At 35.9% G+C, this 20,508-nt stretch overlaps 1 protein-coding gene across 10 annotated transcripts in view; it reads right to left on the bottom strand.

Moving 5' to 3' along the window:
- The window catches only part of CNST (consortin, connexin sorting protein), a 52,930-nt gene that overhangs the window by 23,124 nt on the left and 9,298 nt on the right, over positions 1-20,508 (bottom strand). For 4 of the 10 annotated variants that reach the window (XM_074863273.1, XM_074863275.1, XM_074863274.1 and 1 more), the window contains 4 exons: positions 15,071-15,499; positions 8,164-8,369; positions 2,763-2,793; positions 105-191 (listed from right to left, as the gene is read on the bottom strand). In XM_074863273.1, coding sequence (XP_074719374.1) covers positions 105-191; positions 2,763-2,793; positions 8,164-8,369; positions 15,071-15,449 — 703 coding nt within the window. In that variant the 5' untranslated portion in view covers positions 15,450-15,499. Of the gene's footprint in view, positions 1-104; positions 192-2,762; positions 2,794-8,163; positions 8,370-15,070; positions 15,500-15,738; positions 15,758-16,821; positions 16,959-17,008; positions 17,106-20,097; positions 20,117-20,508 lie in introns of those variants that run through there. The other 6 variants (XM_074863279.1, XM_074863276.1, XM_074863278.1 and 3 more) reach the window with 6 other exon arrangements.

Below are 20,508 nucleotides of genomic sequence, written 5' to 3'. Positions count from 1 at the left end.
TTGTTATGTAACATTTTTAAGCTGGCAAAATGTATACTCTATTATTTAGAAATACAAACCAAATTAACTCTTTCTTCTGCCATATTAGTTTAGCCTGTACTCACCCCACTGCTCCTGTATGGAAGAAAGATTTGCAAGCAGCTGCTCATGATATAGTCGTTCAAGTTGAATGAACTTCATTGCCTTCTCATCTGAATGGAAGGTTAAAGAAAAATGCACACATGGATGTGTTATGATTTATTTATATTTGGCACCATATTTGAAAGGGCAATCATTATGTACCTGAAATTCAGCATAACTGAATCAAAATGAATGGCTAGCATCCAGATTTCTGTGCAAGGAAGTAAATAATAGAAAATAGAAAATTACACGAAAACAGCAAGTAAGTAGTAAAATAAGCTGAGAAAAGTTCCAAAACTGAAAATCCTGTTCTCTCAGTTACCCCTCTACACATGCCTTAAGTCCAACAAAAGTTTTTCCAGAAAAGAAATGAGCAAAATGTTTTTATGCTGACAACTCTTATCAAAAAATGAAATCTCTGGGGAACGAAAAGCAAAACAATTATACGAATACCAGCATGTAGCTCTCAAGAAATACAGTTTGATGCTAATAACCATAACTAATTGAAAATATGGCTCCTTTCTATTTACCAGCTGGAAACAGTATTAAAAAAATTTCCCCAACTCAAACTTTCAAAAAATACCCTCCCTCTTTTCAACCATTGTATACAACACCGTTGGACAGCTGACTTCACCTTTTTCTTTTTCCTGAAGATTCTGCTTACTTCTCTTCTATATGAAGAACTCTTCCCCTCCCTTAGGGTTATCAATACATTCACAAAGGTATTCTGATAGTTATATATTTTGAAATAGTCAGGATAATTCTAGTTCCATCAAGCCCCAGTTGTTAGCTGTTCTGTTTAAAGCCATGTTTTGCCAGCTATTTAAAATTGAATTCTACAGTACAATGAAGATAGAAGTACAGTGAATGAGGTTCTTAGTAATATAGAAAAAATATTTTCCATTATTAATGCTAATTAAAATACTGGAGTAATTATTACAAAAACATAACCAATACTTGTTCTTCTTGTTAGCCTCATGCAACATACACATAGCACTGCTTATGAACAACAATATTAATGGAAAGAATATTTCCTGCCTTCAAGAAATCTGTTATTAGAAACAGAATTACAGATCAGAGAGATAGCCTTAGAGGATCACAGCAACAAACCCTGAATTATTGTTAATATGAAGTTCTACACTGGATGAATTAAAACGCCTGTCATGGATAATTAATACAGTGCAACATGATCAAGTAAGTTCTTTATTAACCTCAGGAAACTGATGGTTGCAAGTACAGATGAGATATCCTTCATAAATATGTATTATATAGTGGTGTTGAATTCCACACATCAGGTGTACATTGCATTAAAAATATTTCCTTTGATCAGCTTTAAATACAGGGTCCTTCGATTAAAGCACCTTCTATGAAAAAGAAACTGTCTTTCTATCATACTGTTGAATGCATTTTAAATTTACTGTATATCCCCACGAAGAGCCATAATTTACTACAGAATTTTTCCATGCCTTTAATTTGTGCTGTGTATTTTGGATTTTCTGATGGATGCTTTTGAACTAGGATGACTAAGACAGAAGTACAGTCTTCTAAGACAGTGATGGATATTTTATTTTATATATTGTTTTTATAATATTGTGACAGTTATTTCATTGGTTTTGTGCTACAGACTATAATTTGGCTAGGTTTCAATGACACCTTTCCAGGTTTCTTATGCTTTGTTATTTAACCATTACAATTACCTATTTGCTGTATTTTGTTTGAAACAAATTACATCATAAAGAAATAATCTGTATGCACAGATTCTGTAATTTATGATGCATCATAGTGAATCATATATACCTTAAGGTCTTACCACTCTTGTCTCTTTCTGTAGTCTGATAATTTTCCCTAAAAAGCAAACAGAGGAAAACCCAGTCCACCTTTTCTAAAAATATAATTTCACTTTAACATTTAACATGATTATTCACTCCCACAGTTACTGACATATATCAGAGTAATTAGCAGCAGTTCAACTATGATAACTTTTTGACCAAACTTATTTGTATTATCTAGGAACAAATCAAAATAAACTGCACCATTGAACTAGCTGTTCCCAGAAGCAATTACCCATATTTTCCTACGACAGTTTCTCAAACCTCCTTGATAAGGTTTTGACTAATTAGCATTTGCCAAACAATATGTTGCTATTGTTTGCAGGTTGCTGATCTCCCTTAGCTCAGTGTGTTTGGTATTTTTATTCTAATCTAGACACTTCTAGTACATATTTTAATCCACTGTTGTGCTAATGCTGTTCTTACTGTAACAATGCCCTATTTGATATAATAGAATACATACCCTATCTAGATTGGACATATTCCCAGTTACTAATACTTAGAACAGAACTTATCCTATAAAAACAGAAGTTCTTTGAAAATATTTTCTTACTTCCTTGTCTGTGCACAACTACTGACTGCATCAGTACAGCTTTTGGAAGTGGATTTATTACTTAACTCATATTCCAGCTGTCTGATTAAGAAGGACTTGCTAACATACTGTATATTCATTCATGGGTAAATTATGGTTGTTTACTTCTTTCTAACCCTGACCCACAACCTGTGAGTCAGCGGTAAAGCATTTGTTTTTTATGTTTTATCATGCCAGATTATTTTAATATCACGTAACAATTTCTACAAGTAAAAGGATACATTCCTCCTCTTGAAAATAGGTCTCAGCTATCTGCAAAAGTAAAAAAAGAAACATTAGGATTCTATAATTTTCATGAGAGTGTTAAGGATATAATATGTACTTTTAATCATAGTTTTAAACATCTGTTTTGCAGATTCATATTTAGTTTGGGTAAAATAGAAATATTCAGACTAAATACATGTATTCTTATTCTAGGAAAGATGTTTTAAAAGAATATCAAACAACAAAGAAATATTAAGTCCTCTCACACAAATGGATTTGCCAAAATGTTAGTTGGGTTTTATCTTGTTACAGCAACAAAAAATTATCTCAGAAACTTTTTTTATTATCATATTAGAAAGTTTTAAAATTACCTACAACAGAAGTACTGTGTTTGCTGATATGAGTTGAAAAGTTTGAATTCTGTAACTGACTATTGTTTCCTTATGTTTGACCAAACTAAGACATTGCTGAGCTTTCCTGAGCATTACAGTGCAGTGTGGTAAAATGGAGAAATGGAGGTTTCCTGACTGATGAGAAAAGAACAATCTTTGGATAAAAGACACTAAAAATATCGCCTATCACAGCACCAACAACCTACCTGTTTATATCCTATTTACAATAAATAATTACAACAAATATTTCAAATACATAGAATTTGAAATATTTACAATATGAATATTTGAAATTAATGAGATAAACATAAAAGGATGCAAGTTCTTCATTTTTTTCTGTATTACTCCTAGTCCACCCACAGAAGCCAGACAATACCATTGCAGCAGCCTTTTGCCACTTTCTTTCCTGAAGCTGCTCTGCTGTGTCAAAAAGATTTAAAGATCCTCTATGTCATGTGTCAGTTCACTAAGCCTAACATCTTGATATCTGAAGCTCTTCAACAACAGAGCAAGTCATGGAGTTAAGCAGGATGGCAGTTCCTTGATTTGCACCGTAGTTGCTATGACATGGACAAATCTGTCTCTCTTCCTGCTTAGGATGACATTTCTATAATAGAACAATTAAAATTGGATTTCTAACAAGATAGCTCTGCCAAAGACAACCATTGGAAAAAAACCCCTAAATATCACAACAGTTCTTCAAGACTTGTTCTCTTAGATGGATGTTGAGTTAATATAGGGATGTCAAAACAAAGAAATACCAGGGAGTTGACACAAGAAATAAGCAAACTTTCCCTGTTGCATTCAGAACTCAAAGTCCTAAGGAGGTTTAATATAGAGAACAAAAGTCATTCCAAAGCAGTTGCCGAGGACCAAGAAAATCAAACATAAACCAGACTACATATAAAATACTTGAACACCTAACTCAATCTCCAGCACTTCTAGCTTAATAAAATGTGTAAGCTGACATTAAATGCTGCTGTAATAGCTGCTATCTGAGCCAATGGCTAGGAATTGAACAAGGGATCTCTCTGCCTAAGCATTCAAGATGTCTAGCTGCAACATCTTAAAAAACAACTTCACCCTGGCTGGGTAGTTTTATAACGCCTATCTCTAACAGATTAGTGCAAAAAGGAACAGTAAATATATGCTTACCAAGGGTTTATACACTGAGAAGCTGTGTATAAACCAAGAACATGGGCATGCAAACATAAGAAAAAATTATGTTCCAGTATACCAAGTTATTGCTATATCAAAGTTATATATTTTAATTGCAGACTACTGAAATAGATTTACTACCCTCTTCCTAGTGATGCCTTTGCTTTCAACCAGCTATTTGAAACCAAAATTACAAGCATGGAAGTGGCAGAACTTTCAGAAGAAAAGTCGAGATGCCAGTTAGGAAAAACATGTTTTCTGTTAATCAAGTAAAGCTATCAGGTTTTTTGTTTGTTTGGGGTTTTTTGTTTGTTTTTTCCCCCCCGAACTTGGACTAAAAGGGCAAACACAATCACCTCATAGAAAGCAAGTATCCAAAGACAACCAGAAAATGAGCATGTTTCTAATCAGATTCAGAATTTCACTTTGACTCTGTGGTCACTCTGAGGTGGGGAGTATTACAGAAAAGATAAAGCTGGTATGTGGAAAGGAAAAGGTGTAACACTGTATAGAAAAGCTAACGTGATAACCAAAACATTTTTCTTACAATTCCTCCCTGTTGACAGTTAATCTTTGAGATGTGCAGCAACAACAACATTTGTGCTTGCTAGAAAACTAGGCAGGCTTTCCTAGAAAGCTGAGGAATACTGATGGCTTTGTTTGTAAATGCAAGAAAATACTGTACTGGTTTTGGCTGAGATAGAGTTAATTTTCTTCATAGTAGCTGCTATGGGTCTATGTTTTGGATTTCTGCCAGAAACAGTGTTGCTAATGCAGAGATGTTTTCATTATTGTTGAGCAGCTTACACAGCATCAAGGCCTCTTCTGCTCCTCACACCACCCCACCAGCGAGGAGGCTGGACATGCACAAGAAGTTGGGAGGGAAAACAGCCGGGACAGCTGGCCCCAACTGACCAAAGGGATATTCCATACCATATGACATCATGCTCAGCATATAAAGCTGGGGGAGGAAGAAGCAAGGGAGGGACATTGGGACTGACCTGCATTTGTCTTCCCAAGTAAGCGTTACGCATGATTGAGCCCTGCTTTCCTGGAGATGGCTGAACACCTGTCTGCCGATGGGAAGTGGTGAATGAATGCCTTGTTTTGCTTTGCTTGTTAAACTGTCTTTATCTCAACCCATGAGTTTTCTCACTTTTAACGCTTCCAATTCCCTCTCCCATCCCACTGGAGGGGAGTGAGCGAGCGGCTGTGTGGGGCTGAATTGCCAGCTGGGGTTAAACCACGACAGTCCTTTTTGGCACCCAATGTGGAACTCAAAAGGTTTGAGATGACAGATTTGATTGGAATGCGCTAGATTAAATTTATAGCTGTTATTGCTGTTTAGCTATTGATCAGCAGGCTTCCGTGCTTGCCGTGGGGCTTGCTTGCCTCACTATATTAGTATCTAGTGCTTGTTAGTGGCTGATTTTGCTTTCACTGCTTGCCGTACTGCTTATCCATCTCACTCTGCTGTGCCTGAGAATGTTTTGATAGCAATGGTGATGCGCCTGGGCTGGCAGATGGCCAGGTCATCGCTGCTGTTTCTGCGCTGCTGTACTAGACATGCTGGAACTCCAGTGTGAACTTGAGTCAACAGGACTGTGGCAGTCTTCCTATTTGCCATGCATGGTGTGGCAAGGGCCACGCTTGCAAAATATGTCCAGTAATTGCAGGTACGCTGATACCGGGACATTCAGGTTGAAACACCTCATAGCTGATACTCCAATGACTTCTCTGGGAGCACACAAACACTCAGTCTTAAAATCTTTGGGGCATATCAATTTAGGCACTAGTACTTTGAAGGGCTTAACAAGTGGGCACTTTTGTAAAAGTCTAAAGATGATTGCTCAAAATAGACAGCAACTTGATACAGGAGTCTAGATTATAAATTGTGTATTCCTGGCTCTCAGCCTTATTACTAATCACTAGACCATTCTGAGTCTAGTACCTCCAAAAGAGAATTGGTAAGTGACTTCTAAGGTTCTTTATCTGCACATTCTGTCTGCTATCCACTGTAGTCTCCTAAGGATTTCTGGAGCTGCCAAAGCTCTGTATCTATGTTTTATATAAAAAGTACTTCTCAGATTCTGTAACAAATGCTAAACAAATCATACGAATCCCATTCAAGACAGGTAAAAAATTACATCCTATTTTAATTAAAAGTGAACCCTTAGAACAGCCCCTAATATCCCACAGCCTTTATATATTTAATATAGGCTTCCCACTAACAATAGGGATTGTTAATACTCCAGAACATCTGACATAGCTCTTTATTTTATATTGAATTTTGTCATACAGAATAAAAAGAGAATGTGATAGAAGAGTACTTGCTAGACTTGGCATAAAAGAAAGTTACTGCCAGGCTGTATTAGCAATCTGAAAAAAAGACTGAAGATGACAGTTTAATTCGCTGGAAAATGAAAAAAAATTCTTAATAGACTCACTTTACATGAAATCATGAATCCTATCTTTAAAATCCTTTATTTTTTAGCCAGATTAAAAAGTGTGTTATGATCCCTCTAAGTTCTGTTAGCTTTCTTTCAAAACACTCCATTCAAAATGCTTGATATTTCTCTGAAAAATAGAGATGGTGTTTGATTACATGTTTGAATCTGGAAATGCAGATTCTGTTCTCAGTTCTGTCACAGTTCCCGTATGACTTTCAAAAGGTTGCTACCCTTAGGGTTTGGCTTCCTCATCTAAAAAGCAGCAAACAGATTTCACCTCTATCTTGTTCGATGTTATGCCTTAATGTTTGCGAAGTATTTTGAAGTTTTTGCCCTAACCACCAAATTCAGCATGGCTAAAAGTACAAATGGTTAACCCTAATGCTAAATTTCAAATAAATTAAGGAACAAGCCAAATATCTTCACTCAAACACAGATTAAAAAAATAATTTAAAATTCTATGTCAAATTATCTATAATTTGCAATACTAAAGAGAAACCTCTTTCTCAAATATAATTGCTTATTTATATCAAAGAGAGTAAGAATGAAGGAGTGTCAGAAGTTTAAAATATCACAATCATCCAGTTTTCCACAATAAAGATAATGCAACTAAGTCAAATCATACTGTATAGTATCTATATATATATATATTTATAGCCCACATTAGACACTACAGCCAAACAAAAAGTCACAGAATCATCTATGTTGAAAAAGACCTTGAAGATCACCTAGTCCAACCATTAACCTAACATTGACAGTTCTCAACTACACCATATCCCTAAGCGCTATGTCAACCCTAAGTCTTCTAGTCCACTGTTAGTCTGACACAGCTAAACTATACATTAATACTGTGTCAAGTCCTATCAACATATTCATCTTGCATCATAATCTCCAGAAAGAAAAACATACTGGCCAGTTAGCATAAAAAACTGCTTTTCAAATCACACAGTATTTCCCTTGGTCTTGCAGGTGTGGCAACTGGGCTATAAAAAAAGTATACACAAAGAAACCTTGAATCTTAGCATTCATGCATGAAATTAATGCTAGAAAGAAGTCTGCAACAGTAAAAATAATTTCAGATTTAAAATGTAATTTAGATATCAGCTGTCTTGTATCTATACGGTGTCTTACAAACCATATTTAAGTATGTTGAAGAATGATTTTCCTAAATCTTCCTGCCAAACTGGAATTTGAGGAATTAGAAAACCCATCCTTAAGAGTTTTCTTTAACTGCAGAATATACTTTCAAGTCATAACATATATTAGAAGACCTTAGAGGAGATATTTGCCTTAACCACCTGTTATACATCAAAATACCCTGTCCAGATATGAATATTGGCATATGTTGAATTAATGCATTTTTTTCCTAATGAAAAAAAGGTCTCAAACAAAACCAAAACCAGAATCATAGGAAGTACCTGATGGAGACACAGGGGCAGTATCTTTGAATCCATCTGCTCAACCTCTTCACGGAGCAAAGAGAAAAGAGTCTGCAACGTTTGTTTTTGTTCTTTTTGGTGAAAGTTTTCATTTGCTTCAACAGCACCTTCAGCATGCACAGAATCTGTATCTGTAATAAGAGTATTTTCCTCCTTGACTGTTGTGGTTCCCACTGGAGGAACTCCTTTAAAAAGAACAAGTACTTAAGTTAGGATTCAAAACTTCATCAAGTTGCTTTTTTAGGAAATTTCAATACAAAAGCTATGAATAAAACTCTAGTATCTTAAATAATATCCCTGCAAGTAAATAAAATACCGGTTTTGTCAAAATTAGTTGCGATAGATCTGTCTCAGTGTCAGCTCACCTACCTGAAAAAGGACAGTAACATACATCAGGTATTTCTGTACACTTCTAACTGGGACCTGACTTTAACTTGAGGAAAAAAAAAACCACCTAACTGCTCTACAGAGTTATTAGTAAGAGACCAGGATGACCCAAAATAAAAACTGTTGTGACTGGTGTTACAGTTTCAGCTAAAAAATCAATATTTAGATCCAAGTGAACAAACTTCTATGTTAAGAGTGAATTGTAACACATCAGAGACAGAAAGTAGGGTTGTTTGCAACAGTTTTTCTCAAAAACGGCAAAAAGAAGGTAGGTGAGAAGAGTGTGAATGAGGTTCTTGGTTTGTTTCTTCACTCCTGCCAAGGACTTTGTACAGGGACATGTCCCAGGCAACAAAGGAAGGAGAGACAATGGACCTGTTCTTCAGATAACAGTGGCTCCTCACAGTGACAACAGGATCTTAAAGAACAGAAAGAAGCAGATGATGACAGTGGGGGATTCTGTTGTGGGGGACAGATGTCCAGGAGGACTGCTCTGCTGAGTGGAAAGGAAGACACCCCCCTGGAGTCCAGGGGATGAGCCAGCAGTGGTGATCTACGTTGGTAACAATGACACAAGGATGTGTAAACTGAATTTAGCCTCCAGAACATCTTGCCAGGTAGAAAACTAGGTTCTCCATGGTACATTCTCTGGCAGGCCACTGTTGCCTGTCTCCAATTTTACAGAAGTCAAAAAAGTCAGACATGCACGTGGAAGACTGGCAACATATATGAAGGATTTGTAAAGCATAACAGTATAAAAATACTACAGGAAAAACTTTCTGGGTGCAAATCCCACAATTTATTGTTAGAAATGCAGTATTTGTAGTATATTGCTGATCATGAATATGATAGTTCTCAGGAAATGTTAAATGAGATTAGGGAAAATGTGTAGAGCAGGCAGTAGCAATGGGACAAATCAACTACCCATATACAGACTGGACAAGTTTCTCACGAAGATCAGAGAATAAAAGCAATAAATGATGGCTTCCTATAACACACAGTATTAGGAGTAACCACAAAACTACAGCTTATTCCACCAATTAATGAACAAGTTTTTTTTCATAAAACAACATTGACTTTGATACATTTACATAGGACTGAACTTTTAAAAAAATAATCTCATAATTTTTTAAACAAGGGAATTTGGCCACTGAAATGTGCACAATAAACTTTTATAAACTCAAGTTATTATATGTTATTCTTTCTCAGCTACATCCCTTTTCTGAAAATCATGTTATCATTTAAAAGCAGGACAGGTGGGGACACTGTTTCAAGTAACCATCACACTTCAGCCATTTCTACAGCTTGGGCATTCAGCATATTTCAGACCCCCTTGTGTTCATCACAACTGAAGCCCTATAGTGATGATTCAGGTTTAAGATTTAGGGTTTAAGAAAGGCATTAGCTTGTCCACTGAAGGCTCCACCATTCTGTTTTTTGGTTATTTTAAACTCTTTATTAAGTAAACTATCCAGGTCAGGAGTACTAGTAATATCTGTGAGTGGCTATTTTCACAGGGCTTACTGCCACAAAATTTGGGCGTATCTTAAAATTGCCTTTTCAATATTAATGCATGTCTCTGCTCTTCCAGTATTTATCTGGGCTTGCTGTGGACCAAAAGCAACAAGAGACATAACTGGATGCAAGATACAAACCAGGAAGTACTTTTAGAGATGGAATTAATGCTGTCTTTAAAAATACAGCTTTCTGCTCAGCACATAATCATGAAACCAGAAAAGAGGGTCCACATGTTCTGGCAAACCTCTCAGAAAAAAGCCACTTCAAACTGCACTTTATTAAGCAGTTAATAATCACCTGTCATATCAAAACACTAATGTTGACTGAATCATGCTCAATAGCAACTATCATGAAAAATCTTCATTTTAATGTTATTGTGGTACTGTTGCTAACACATAGTTTATAAACTGCATTATTATTGCTACATGTAGTTGATCTGTCAACTCGCTTGGAATCAAATTCTGCCCTCAAATTACTCCCCTGATTCTCAAGCAAGGCCTTACAGCCATTCAGGTTAATTCTATCTTGTTCTATTTTAAACACAAAACAGCATTTGTGCTTTAGTGGCACTATAACCAAGAACTTTTCTTGAGGCAGTAACACCCTATTTATTTTTTTTCCCCCTCCATGTTCTTCAAAATGGCACACAACATTGCTTTTTCCTGGAAACAATCAATCTTACTGTCTGTCCAAAGCAGTTGTGTTTTTTTTTTTTTCACTAAAGACTGGTATCTTACATGTATTTCTGATATTTTAAGAAGCAAGGATTAAGTTTTTTCACTTTGCAAAGCACTGATATTTACTACACACATTGATATTCGGTTCCATACTAGAAATAAATGTGAAAAAACACAGAAGATATCAATTCTCCCACGGCCAGAGCACTCACTGGGAATGTGGCAGAGAGCTGGGTTCAGGTTTCTGCCCTGCCATACTCACAGAGGTTTCAACTGACATCTTCTATGCCCAGTTGGGTGTGCCAATGTTTCCTAAGACATGAGGAGAAGCAAACTTCCTCAAAATTTCCCTTAGAGTTCATAGAAGTTCATGTTTGCGAAAAGACATAGTTTTGACAGACCTTGTGAATAAAAGTGACAAACGCGTTTTTCGGTATGTCTCACTCTTCTTTGCTTTGTCAGTACTGCAAGTATATGAAATTAAGATGCTCTTGCCACCTGCTTGAGAATGAGTAAGAGGTTGAAGTGCGAGGCATTTGCTAACAAAATAAAATTATGTATATTGTCCTCTGGTTTTTAATTGAATTTTAATTTTCACGTTCAGTAGCATTAGCTTAAGTCACCAGTAACAGAAGTTTCTTGTACAGAAAACATATGGTAATCTCTTTTTTTAAACATTCTTTGGTACTCAGTACCAGAAAGCTGGTTCAGACTGATTCACTGAAGAACTATAAAAAAAAAAAACCAACCAGTAAGTATTTAAAAAAATATTTCATTTTTAAGAGAAGAGATTTTAGGACAGGAGCGTTGGTGGTAAAGATATAACTCTAACTGAGCAAGCTCAAAATCTTGTTTAGTGTGGCACAGAACCTTAAATAAAATAACATTGCTTGAATTTTCATTTAATTTGACTAGTTTACAGTCATGTATTTCACTTGCTGCAACACCAAATCCATCCTAACTACTCCACTTTCTTCCCCCACCTTCAAGCTGCTTCAAGAAATAAATTGAATAATTTACAGGAAAAGCGTATGTTTCAGAATTTAACTTAGGGAAAAATGATTAAGTGCAAGTTACCGTGCTATGCCACATTAAGGAATTATACACTATGACTTTACAATGTTAAGTTACTAGTTATGCCAGGACTGATCTTTTGGAAAAAGATGAAATTATTTTCAGAGAACAGGAATAATTTGAAGTCCACGTTTACAAAAATACATTGAAGCAGATGACACTTCATGAATCACTATCTCAACTGCACTAAAGTTAGTACGATTCATTACAAGGAATCCAAGTATGAATAATCACCAAAGTTTAAAATTGTCAATTTAAACTTACATCACTTCTTTGATCACCAGTGTCCTCCTTAAACAGATATAATCATAGTCTATTCAAAACTATTATTAGTATGCAAAAAGAATGTGAGAGAAATTTGGGATCTGGAGGCTATATGCTTGTCAATTCACTCGAATATGCCTACTGGAGCATCAAGACAGCTAAAGGGAGGTGTTTCTTCAAACAACAGATAGGTGAAATCTTGGAACTGCTTACTCCATGACACCAAAATGGACTCAGAAAACAACTGCAAGTCAGGTGGCAAATTCACTGTAAGCTATGACAATCTATCAATTCCCACCTGGGGAAGTCCTGAATAGACAACTGCTGGTGGCAAGGAGAACACACGAACAAATCATTACGTCTTTGCCTTGTCCTTATACTCGTACCCACCCATCCTCTATTGGCCACTGTCATGGGAAGGATATTGAACTAGGTGAATCTTCAACCAGATATAGTGATTCTTAATCTTGCATTCCAGTCTACTGATTGTAGAAGCTAGGATAATTCTAGCTCCAACACATTCCAAGCATATACAGAAACAAAATAATCAAATACTTACAACTGTTTATGCTTTGTGAGCAATGTTTAGAGAGTTTCAAACACATTGCAAGTACGAGTACTTACTCTTTCCTCTAAAGTAAAAACATATCTCCAGAGCAGAAGATTGGCTTCTCTAATGATCACCAATCTTCTACTGAGCGAGTCCTGAAAAATAACTAAAATGTACTTTTCCATATTCCAGGTTCATTGCTTTAGTCACTAGCAAGAGAAGGAATATGAACAACATGCTTTTTAAGTCAAATGTCAACTTTTCCAGAATGGCAACATTTGACAGTGACCCTAACAGGTTTGCTTATAGGGAAAGAGAAGAAGATTCATGAATCTCTTCTTTAGCTATGAGTCAAAGTAACTCATTCATGATTTCTCAATAGTGAAAAATAAATTTTAAAAAATCACCATAACACATGCCATGCAAGTATTTAGTTTGTGATTCCAGCTTGCTTGTGTGGTGCTCTGCTGTCACTCTCTCAGGGATCTTCCACTCTGGTTTGATAATTCTCTCCTTTACCTCCAAGTTGGTATAAAGACAAGAAAGCTAGTTTTGTTCTTTTATGTAGAGGGATACTCGGGAATTGTTTTAAACAGCTGGTGTTAAAATTTAAATGGAAGATTCCCACTAAATTAAAGATGTTTGCAACATTAAGAAATTGTGACACAGTCACTGCATTGTGTGAAAACAGGAGAACCATCATGTGAGAATTTCTAAAAAGCTAAATGTAAATTAGCCCGTAATCAATGGGAGATATAATGTAATTTTATATTTTGATCTTCCTTCTATAACAGTCAATGTTCTTTATTAATAAAGTAGTAAGAGTTCGTTCATAGGAATTCAACAAAACTCTGTTGAATTCAACAAAAATTCAACTCCTCGTTGAATTCAACAAAACTGTGTTTTTTGCAGGCAGGACATTCTCTGTTGTGGTACTTTACATCTCTAGATTTTTCCATGAAATTTTCTATACTGCGGATTTCTGCTTTCTGCCTTAAAACTGCCATCTACTGTGCACAGCTCATTTTGTGGTACTTCTACATCGGTTGATTGCACTTATCAACAAGAATACAAACTAACCCAGAGAAAACACAAGTGAAGATTAACTTTCAGTGTTTGGGTGAATTTCTCCTTTTCTTCCTCTTGTCGTGCTTCAGATACCTCTGCCCACACGTCTGTATCACATTTCATCAACATGTTTTTTGTTATTCCCGTCATACAGATGACTCGTCCTCAATTACTTCTGCCAATCTTGTTTTAATTAAGTATTTTCTTCTATTTTTAAACATTATGTCTACAGTTGTAATATATATTTAATGACTTTCTGCATCGTTTAATGAGAACTCATTCTCTCTATAATGACAGATTTCAGGATCCTCTTATCTCTACTAGAAAATATAATTTTTCTCTTCCAGATTTTGTCTATACATACAAGATATGGAACACGAGGCTTTCTTCCTTTCCCTTCTTTGCCTATTTTATAATCCTTTAAGATCATCATCAGTTTTCAGATTAGGCCATAGAAGACTTGCCATTTAGCAGGAAAAATAGATTATTTAAAAATAAAATTTAAGTAGCCAAATTCCCCAAATTTTCAGTCTTTAAATAAAAAAGCATGGAAAAACAAGCAGGCATGATTCAGTTCTTCCAAGTAACTTTCGAAGATACCAAGGTGATGAAACACACTGATTTTAATCAATACATTTGCAGCACTATGACACATAAGCTTTATGATTTATGGCAAAAACCTAGTAACACATTATGTTGATGTGGACAAATCCTATTCATTCAAAAAGGGAAAAAGCATCTCAAGTAAGAACATGTAATAAACATTTATATTTTCCTTATCCAATTCATATCTGAAAGATCTAAAGGAGAAGTAACATCAAAAATTGGTAGAAACATATTTTTGAACAGTTCATTACCCAAAATACACATCCTATGACAATCTGTTAAGCTTTGAAAAATATAAGTAAATTTTGACAACAGCAGGCCAAGATCAAGTTATTTGGTACTCACACCAAGATTTCAAATCTTGACATTGCACCAGGACACCAAAATCTTGCACTCGAGCACTATGTTCAAATGAACAAAAGCATATTGCCTGAATTTCTGGCTATTCTGATTTGGAAGTCAGCCAAATTTCCATACTGAAACTGCACGTCCCTCTACTTATGTTTCCTTTATATGTTCCATTTGCTACTAGCCAACGTTTAAATACAGAAGGTGAAAACATCTAGAGTTGAATCTGATTTAGGACTAATAACAGTTCTGAAAAAAACCCCAACGCTTTAGTGAAATTTTAAAAATCATTAGTATGACAATTAAAATATATCTTTCTTAATAGTTCACAGATTAGAACAACAGTGTTTTTATTTTAAGTAAACAGAACAAAAACCAGTTTTTTATAAAGTACCTTTAGATTTTTTACTGGAGCTTCTTTTGCTTCTTGGACTTCTTTTTCCACCTGGCTGTTTTTCTGTAATAGGTTTTTCCTCCAGCTGAGGGTCCATATGGACATCTACAGACCTCCTCTCAGTGTTGCTTTCCTTACAGCTTGGGGTACAGTCTCCACTGTCCATATTCTCATTATTATTGATGCTGTCCTGCTCACCTTTATCTTGTTGTCCCATATCAATGCTACTACTGATCAGAACCTCGTTTCCATCATTGTCAAGTTGATTTTCATTTTCATCAGCTGAAGAAACCAAACGAGATGCCAAACTTTCCACCCTATAGTCAGCAGGAAGACTGTCCTTTGAGAGATCATTTGGTGGAAATTCTCTGTCATCCATTAGAGCGTTACTTGTTGAACCACTTAATCTCCCTCCAAATATTTTTAGACCTGAAATATAAAATCAGAAAAAGCATTTATATGATGTATATTATAATAGATAAATAAACTTGTATTTCATGCCAGTCAATAAAGAATCATATTAGCCAAGTGATAGTTTAAAAGTATGGGGAAATTCTTTCAAACAGTAATCCATTGCCCCATTGTACATCTTAAAGCAAAGCATATATACATACAAAAACCTATCTATAAACTTGTATCTTTATGCAATTATAATTGGTTCCAGTTACCTGACCAATAGCACAGCTGATCTTTACAGCAGTGCTCAGTGTTACAGCTGAGGTAATGAGAAAAACAAAAAGATAAACAGAAACCACCCCCACTAGCCCCCTTAAATCCATGGATAAAACAAAAGCATTCTTGTCACATAAGATCATAGTTTGCCTGAAATAAAAATAAACCAGGGAGGAATAAAGGCAGAACAACTTTTAATTCTGTCAGTGATGGTACCACATCAAATATGCACAGATAGATTAACTGTTACAAGAATACAAGAATTAGATGGAAGTAGAACCTCTCTATTGACTCAGATTGTCACTTTATTTCCAAGAAAACATTCAACATGTCTTCAGTATACACAGAAGCAGATGGTTTGTTAATAAAAAACCCTAATCCCCCACCTACTCTCAGCAGGGGTCAATTTTCCCTTTTTGTGAACATGCAACTCTATCTAGTCAATGCTGCAATTAGATGTATATTCACAGGAAAAAAGGTAACTTAGCAGCAGAGTTACACGGTACTTATACAGGACTTATACTTCCTGTCTTCAGCTTTTAGAAGCATGGCAATACTGCTGGTTTAACTTATCAACTATACAGATGAAATACAGCTTCATTACGTACATCTCATTAGATTTAGCTCATATATTTTAAATAGTGAAGCCAAAAATCAGCAAGCACTCTTGTATTATAGAGGAGCTTAGACAAGCCACCTACAGCAGCTTCCTATCCTTTCCTTTAAATGAAAAGGCATTTTAGGAAACCTGTCTTCACCAGGCTTTCTTCAGTCTTATGTCCTGGTATATACAACTGAAATAAGTGAAATACACACTTGCTAAATATGCAAGATAACATTTCATTTTACTTGCTAGAAGAATTCAAACTGCAGAAAAATGGAAAAAAATGCCTTAGAGGATAAGTAGGTTTTCCTTCATACACAGAAAAATATTTCTGTTAAAGTAAAAAGATTTTCCCAAAATTATTCCTCCACAACCTCTGTAGCTGCTAAAAGGACTAGAAAAAAGAAAACATCACTCCTATCTTGGAGAAGGATAAGAAGGAGGATTCACGGAGCTACAGGCTGCTCAGCCTCACCTCAATCCCTGGAAGGTGATACAGCAAGTAATCCTAGAAACCATTTTCAAACATATGAAGGAGAAAGGTCATCAAGAGTAGTCAGCGTGGATTTACGATGGGTAAATAGTGTTTAACCAACTCGATAGGCTTCTACAAAGAGGTGACTGGCTCAGCAGAGGAGGAGAGAACAATGTATGCTGTTTACCTTGACTTTGGTAAGGCTTCTGACACTGTCTCCAAAAACATCCTCACAGACAAGCATACAAAGTACAGGCTAGATAAATAGACAGGGAAGAGTTCCAGGGAAGCATGCAGAGGGTGACAAGCCACCACCAGCTGGGAAACTCAAAGGCAAAGTCAGCACCAACTAGGACAACTCCATCTCTGCTTCCAACCTGAAGAACTTGTTAACCATTTCCAGCCATACCAGTCTAACAAAAAATACTGCATATCCTATAATATAAACTGCACCAGGGGAGGTTTAGACTGGCCATTAGGAAGCATTTCTTCACCGAGAGGGTGGTCAAACCCTGGAACAGGCTTCCTAGAGAAGTGGTCAATACCCCAAGCCTGTCTGTGTTTAAGAGGCATTTGGACAATGCCCTTAGTAACACACTTTAGCTTTTGATCAGCCCTGAATTGCTCAGGCAGTTGGACTAGATGATCGTTGTAGGTCCCTTCCAATGGAAATATTCTATTCTATTCTAGATGAACAATGAGTTGTACACTAGAGATGCAAGTTGTATTTTCCTTTGGCAACCAAATAAGAGAATTGGCATTCTCTGAGTACCAGAAAGACAAAGAAGGGAACTCTAGAGGAGACATATATCTGGAGAATGCATCTGTTCATTAGAAGGATGCTTCTTAATCAAGCCCTTTTCTCTCAGAAAGAGTTAAATGCAAAATGAAAGATTAAAAGGACAGAACTTTTATCAGACCAGCAACAATCAGAACTAGAAGATATTCTTTACAGACACCCACACTATAGTTATGTTGATTTATTGATGATAACTGTTCTAAAGCATTAAAAGAAAAAATAATCCCAAACACCATGTTAAACTTGAAACGTTTTCTTCCTCTTCCTAGCATATGATATAATAACTACTGCTACCCTTGCCAGCTCATAGACTAAATGATACATCAAACAAAAGAAGTTGAAGTAAATTGCCCAAAGACAACAAGGAATTAGTTTTAACAGCAATAATTAAAAATCAGGATGTCCTACCACCACTCTCTTGCTTATATCAGTAGACAACAGCTTATCCTTTCAACATCTATCACACAGAAACGGAAATGTGAATGTATTTGAACAAGGTGCTTCCTATGAGATTGTGTAAAATGAGGAAAAGATGCTTTTGACAAGTGACATTTTCTATAGAGGAAGCGAACATTTTGATAGAAAATATTAACTCATTTCCTTTTAACATGTGGCTAAAACGATAGCCCCTCTCTAGCTGAGAGGCTGGAGAGCTTCTGCAGCTAGCACAGATGAACATTTCTTGGTTTATTGTTTGAAACTCAGTATTTCTCCAAACAAAAGTAGCCCTGAAAATCTATTCCTTTCTACAACCCTTATGACTCCTTAGAGAATGAAAATCCAGAAGGAGCTAGTTCAAAGAATTTAGAACAGTCTTGGCCTTGATCTTTTAAAAGGATTTTTTTCCCACCCTGATGAAACTTTCTTCCTTCCTGGTTTTCAGTGTTGCTATCTGCTATTCCTTTTGACTTTATGAAGGCACCAGGCAGGTACCAAAGTGAAGCTAAATCCTGTGAGAATGAACTTTAGCTCTGTCTAAAAACACAAGTAGAAACACTTATTTATAAACAAAAATGGAATTTAAATCACTAGTGATTTGAACTATATTTAACAGACCAGTAACATGCAGTTAATGTATCTACTGCTTTGCCATTGAAATTAATTGTATGCACAAACACGCTAAGAAAAAAAATGTTTGTTTCTTCCTAGGCACATCTTTCCTCCCTTCACTAGTTGCCCAAAACTGAAATAAAAGCTAACACTGAGTAGAACTGTGCTGGCCTCTGTTAAAAGGTCCCGATGAATGGAAGTGCTTCAGTTCTAGTTGCCACACAGATTCATGCAATTGGCATATATAATCATGGTGATTATAGCACAAATTAAAAATAAGATGGAAGAATACTTGCCAAGTGGCTAAAAGACAAAGTCTGTATTGAAGAAATTAGCTGTATGCTTGTTTGCTTTAGGACAAACAGTATGTACATTACAGAAATACCATGGTACTCACTTCTATTTTAGGTCAATTTCAATTTTAAAAAGCCTGTGCTCTTCAGTGTTCTCTTTCATGTACTTCATATAATTTCAACAACTTTTTCAGTTGCTCATTTTCTTCCATCTATCCTTACTAAGGAAACATAACCTTAAATACAGTTGTTTGGATTGTATTCTGAAAAAAAGGGAAGAACTAGGATCTTTCCTGACCTGGCACAGCTGAAATTTGAAGAAGGCATTAAAAAACCCCAAACCAAACCCACAAACAAACAACACCCCCCCCCCCCACCCCCACCCCCCCCCCCCCCACTAACACAGCTCCTCTGTCTTGGAAAAGCTGGGGAATTTTGTGAATGTTTGCTGAATATACAGCATAGTCTTTCATTCACTGATAGCAGAAGTATCTTACAGAACAGATCAAGATCGTAACACCGTATCTGCCGGCAAAAGGCTAAAAAGGCTCTAACATTCAAAAAGTTTATGGCAAATCATTCTTTTATTCCATCTGACTACCTTCATATAGCTCCTCTGCCAAAGACACTATTTTTCCTCTCTCATTCTCATGCCACTTAACTATTCTACGTTAAGTAGGGAGATTTAAGTATTTTAATTCTTTGAAAGTCAGTTTGCCCATTATATCACCTACATTGCTCTATTGAAATTCAATGGGCATTTCAGATTGGTTCCCAGTGTTGTTTCTACTCAATCTTTTCATTAACTTTGATGATAAAACACAATAGCTATATAAAAACTGCAGTTAGAAGCAATCATAAGTATTTTTGAGGGTTTAATTCGAAATTAATTGCAACAATAAGTGCTCAAAAAGGAGTAAATTAAATTCACTAAAACAAACAGAACACACCGTATCTTTTAGAATAAATGAAGCACATCTATATGAAATAGGGATTAACCTGGCATTCTGTTCTGATGAAAAGCATCTCAAAGATATACCAAACAGAAAACTGACCGTGAGTCAAAGTGGTTTTTTCCTCCTGAGATATAATACAGCAAGTGTTACAGGCACAAGAGAATTCATTATGTCCTACCAGACACTAATCAATCACAGCCGTGTATTTTTGTTTCCTCCACAATATACACAAACCAAGATGTACACAAATAAGAGAACCTAGATCATAGTGAATTAAGAGTCTTAGAGAGGGAGGGACAGCATGACATGTGGTAACAGTTACTCAGCCTAGAAAAAGTTGCCGTATGAAGAACCAAACAGGCTGTCTAGAGATGTTGTGGAATCCCCACCCTTTTAAAGAAGAAATTAAGCAAGTCTCAGGTTTAAGGACAGGTTAAAAATAGATAGTACCTAGGATTAAGGGAATTTAATTTTCTTTATTGTTGCAGGGGTATTGTCCTTTATTTTCTTTTTTAAATTTTTAAAAATATAAGCAGCTTCACAAGTCCTAGAGAAAAAAAATTCACACTGATTCTGTGGAAAGGAAACA

The sequence above is a fragment of the Strix uralensis genome, chromosome 3 (genome assembly GCF_047716275.1).
Source record: "Strix uralensis isolate ZFMK-TIS-50842 chromosome 3, bStrUra1, whole genome shotgun sequence".
NCBI classification, from domain to species: domain Eukaryota; kingdom Metazoa; phylum Chordata; class Aves; order Strigiformes; family Strigidae; genus Strix; species Strix uralensis.
This window is presented reverse-complemented; position numbering and strand designations above follow the sequence as displayed.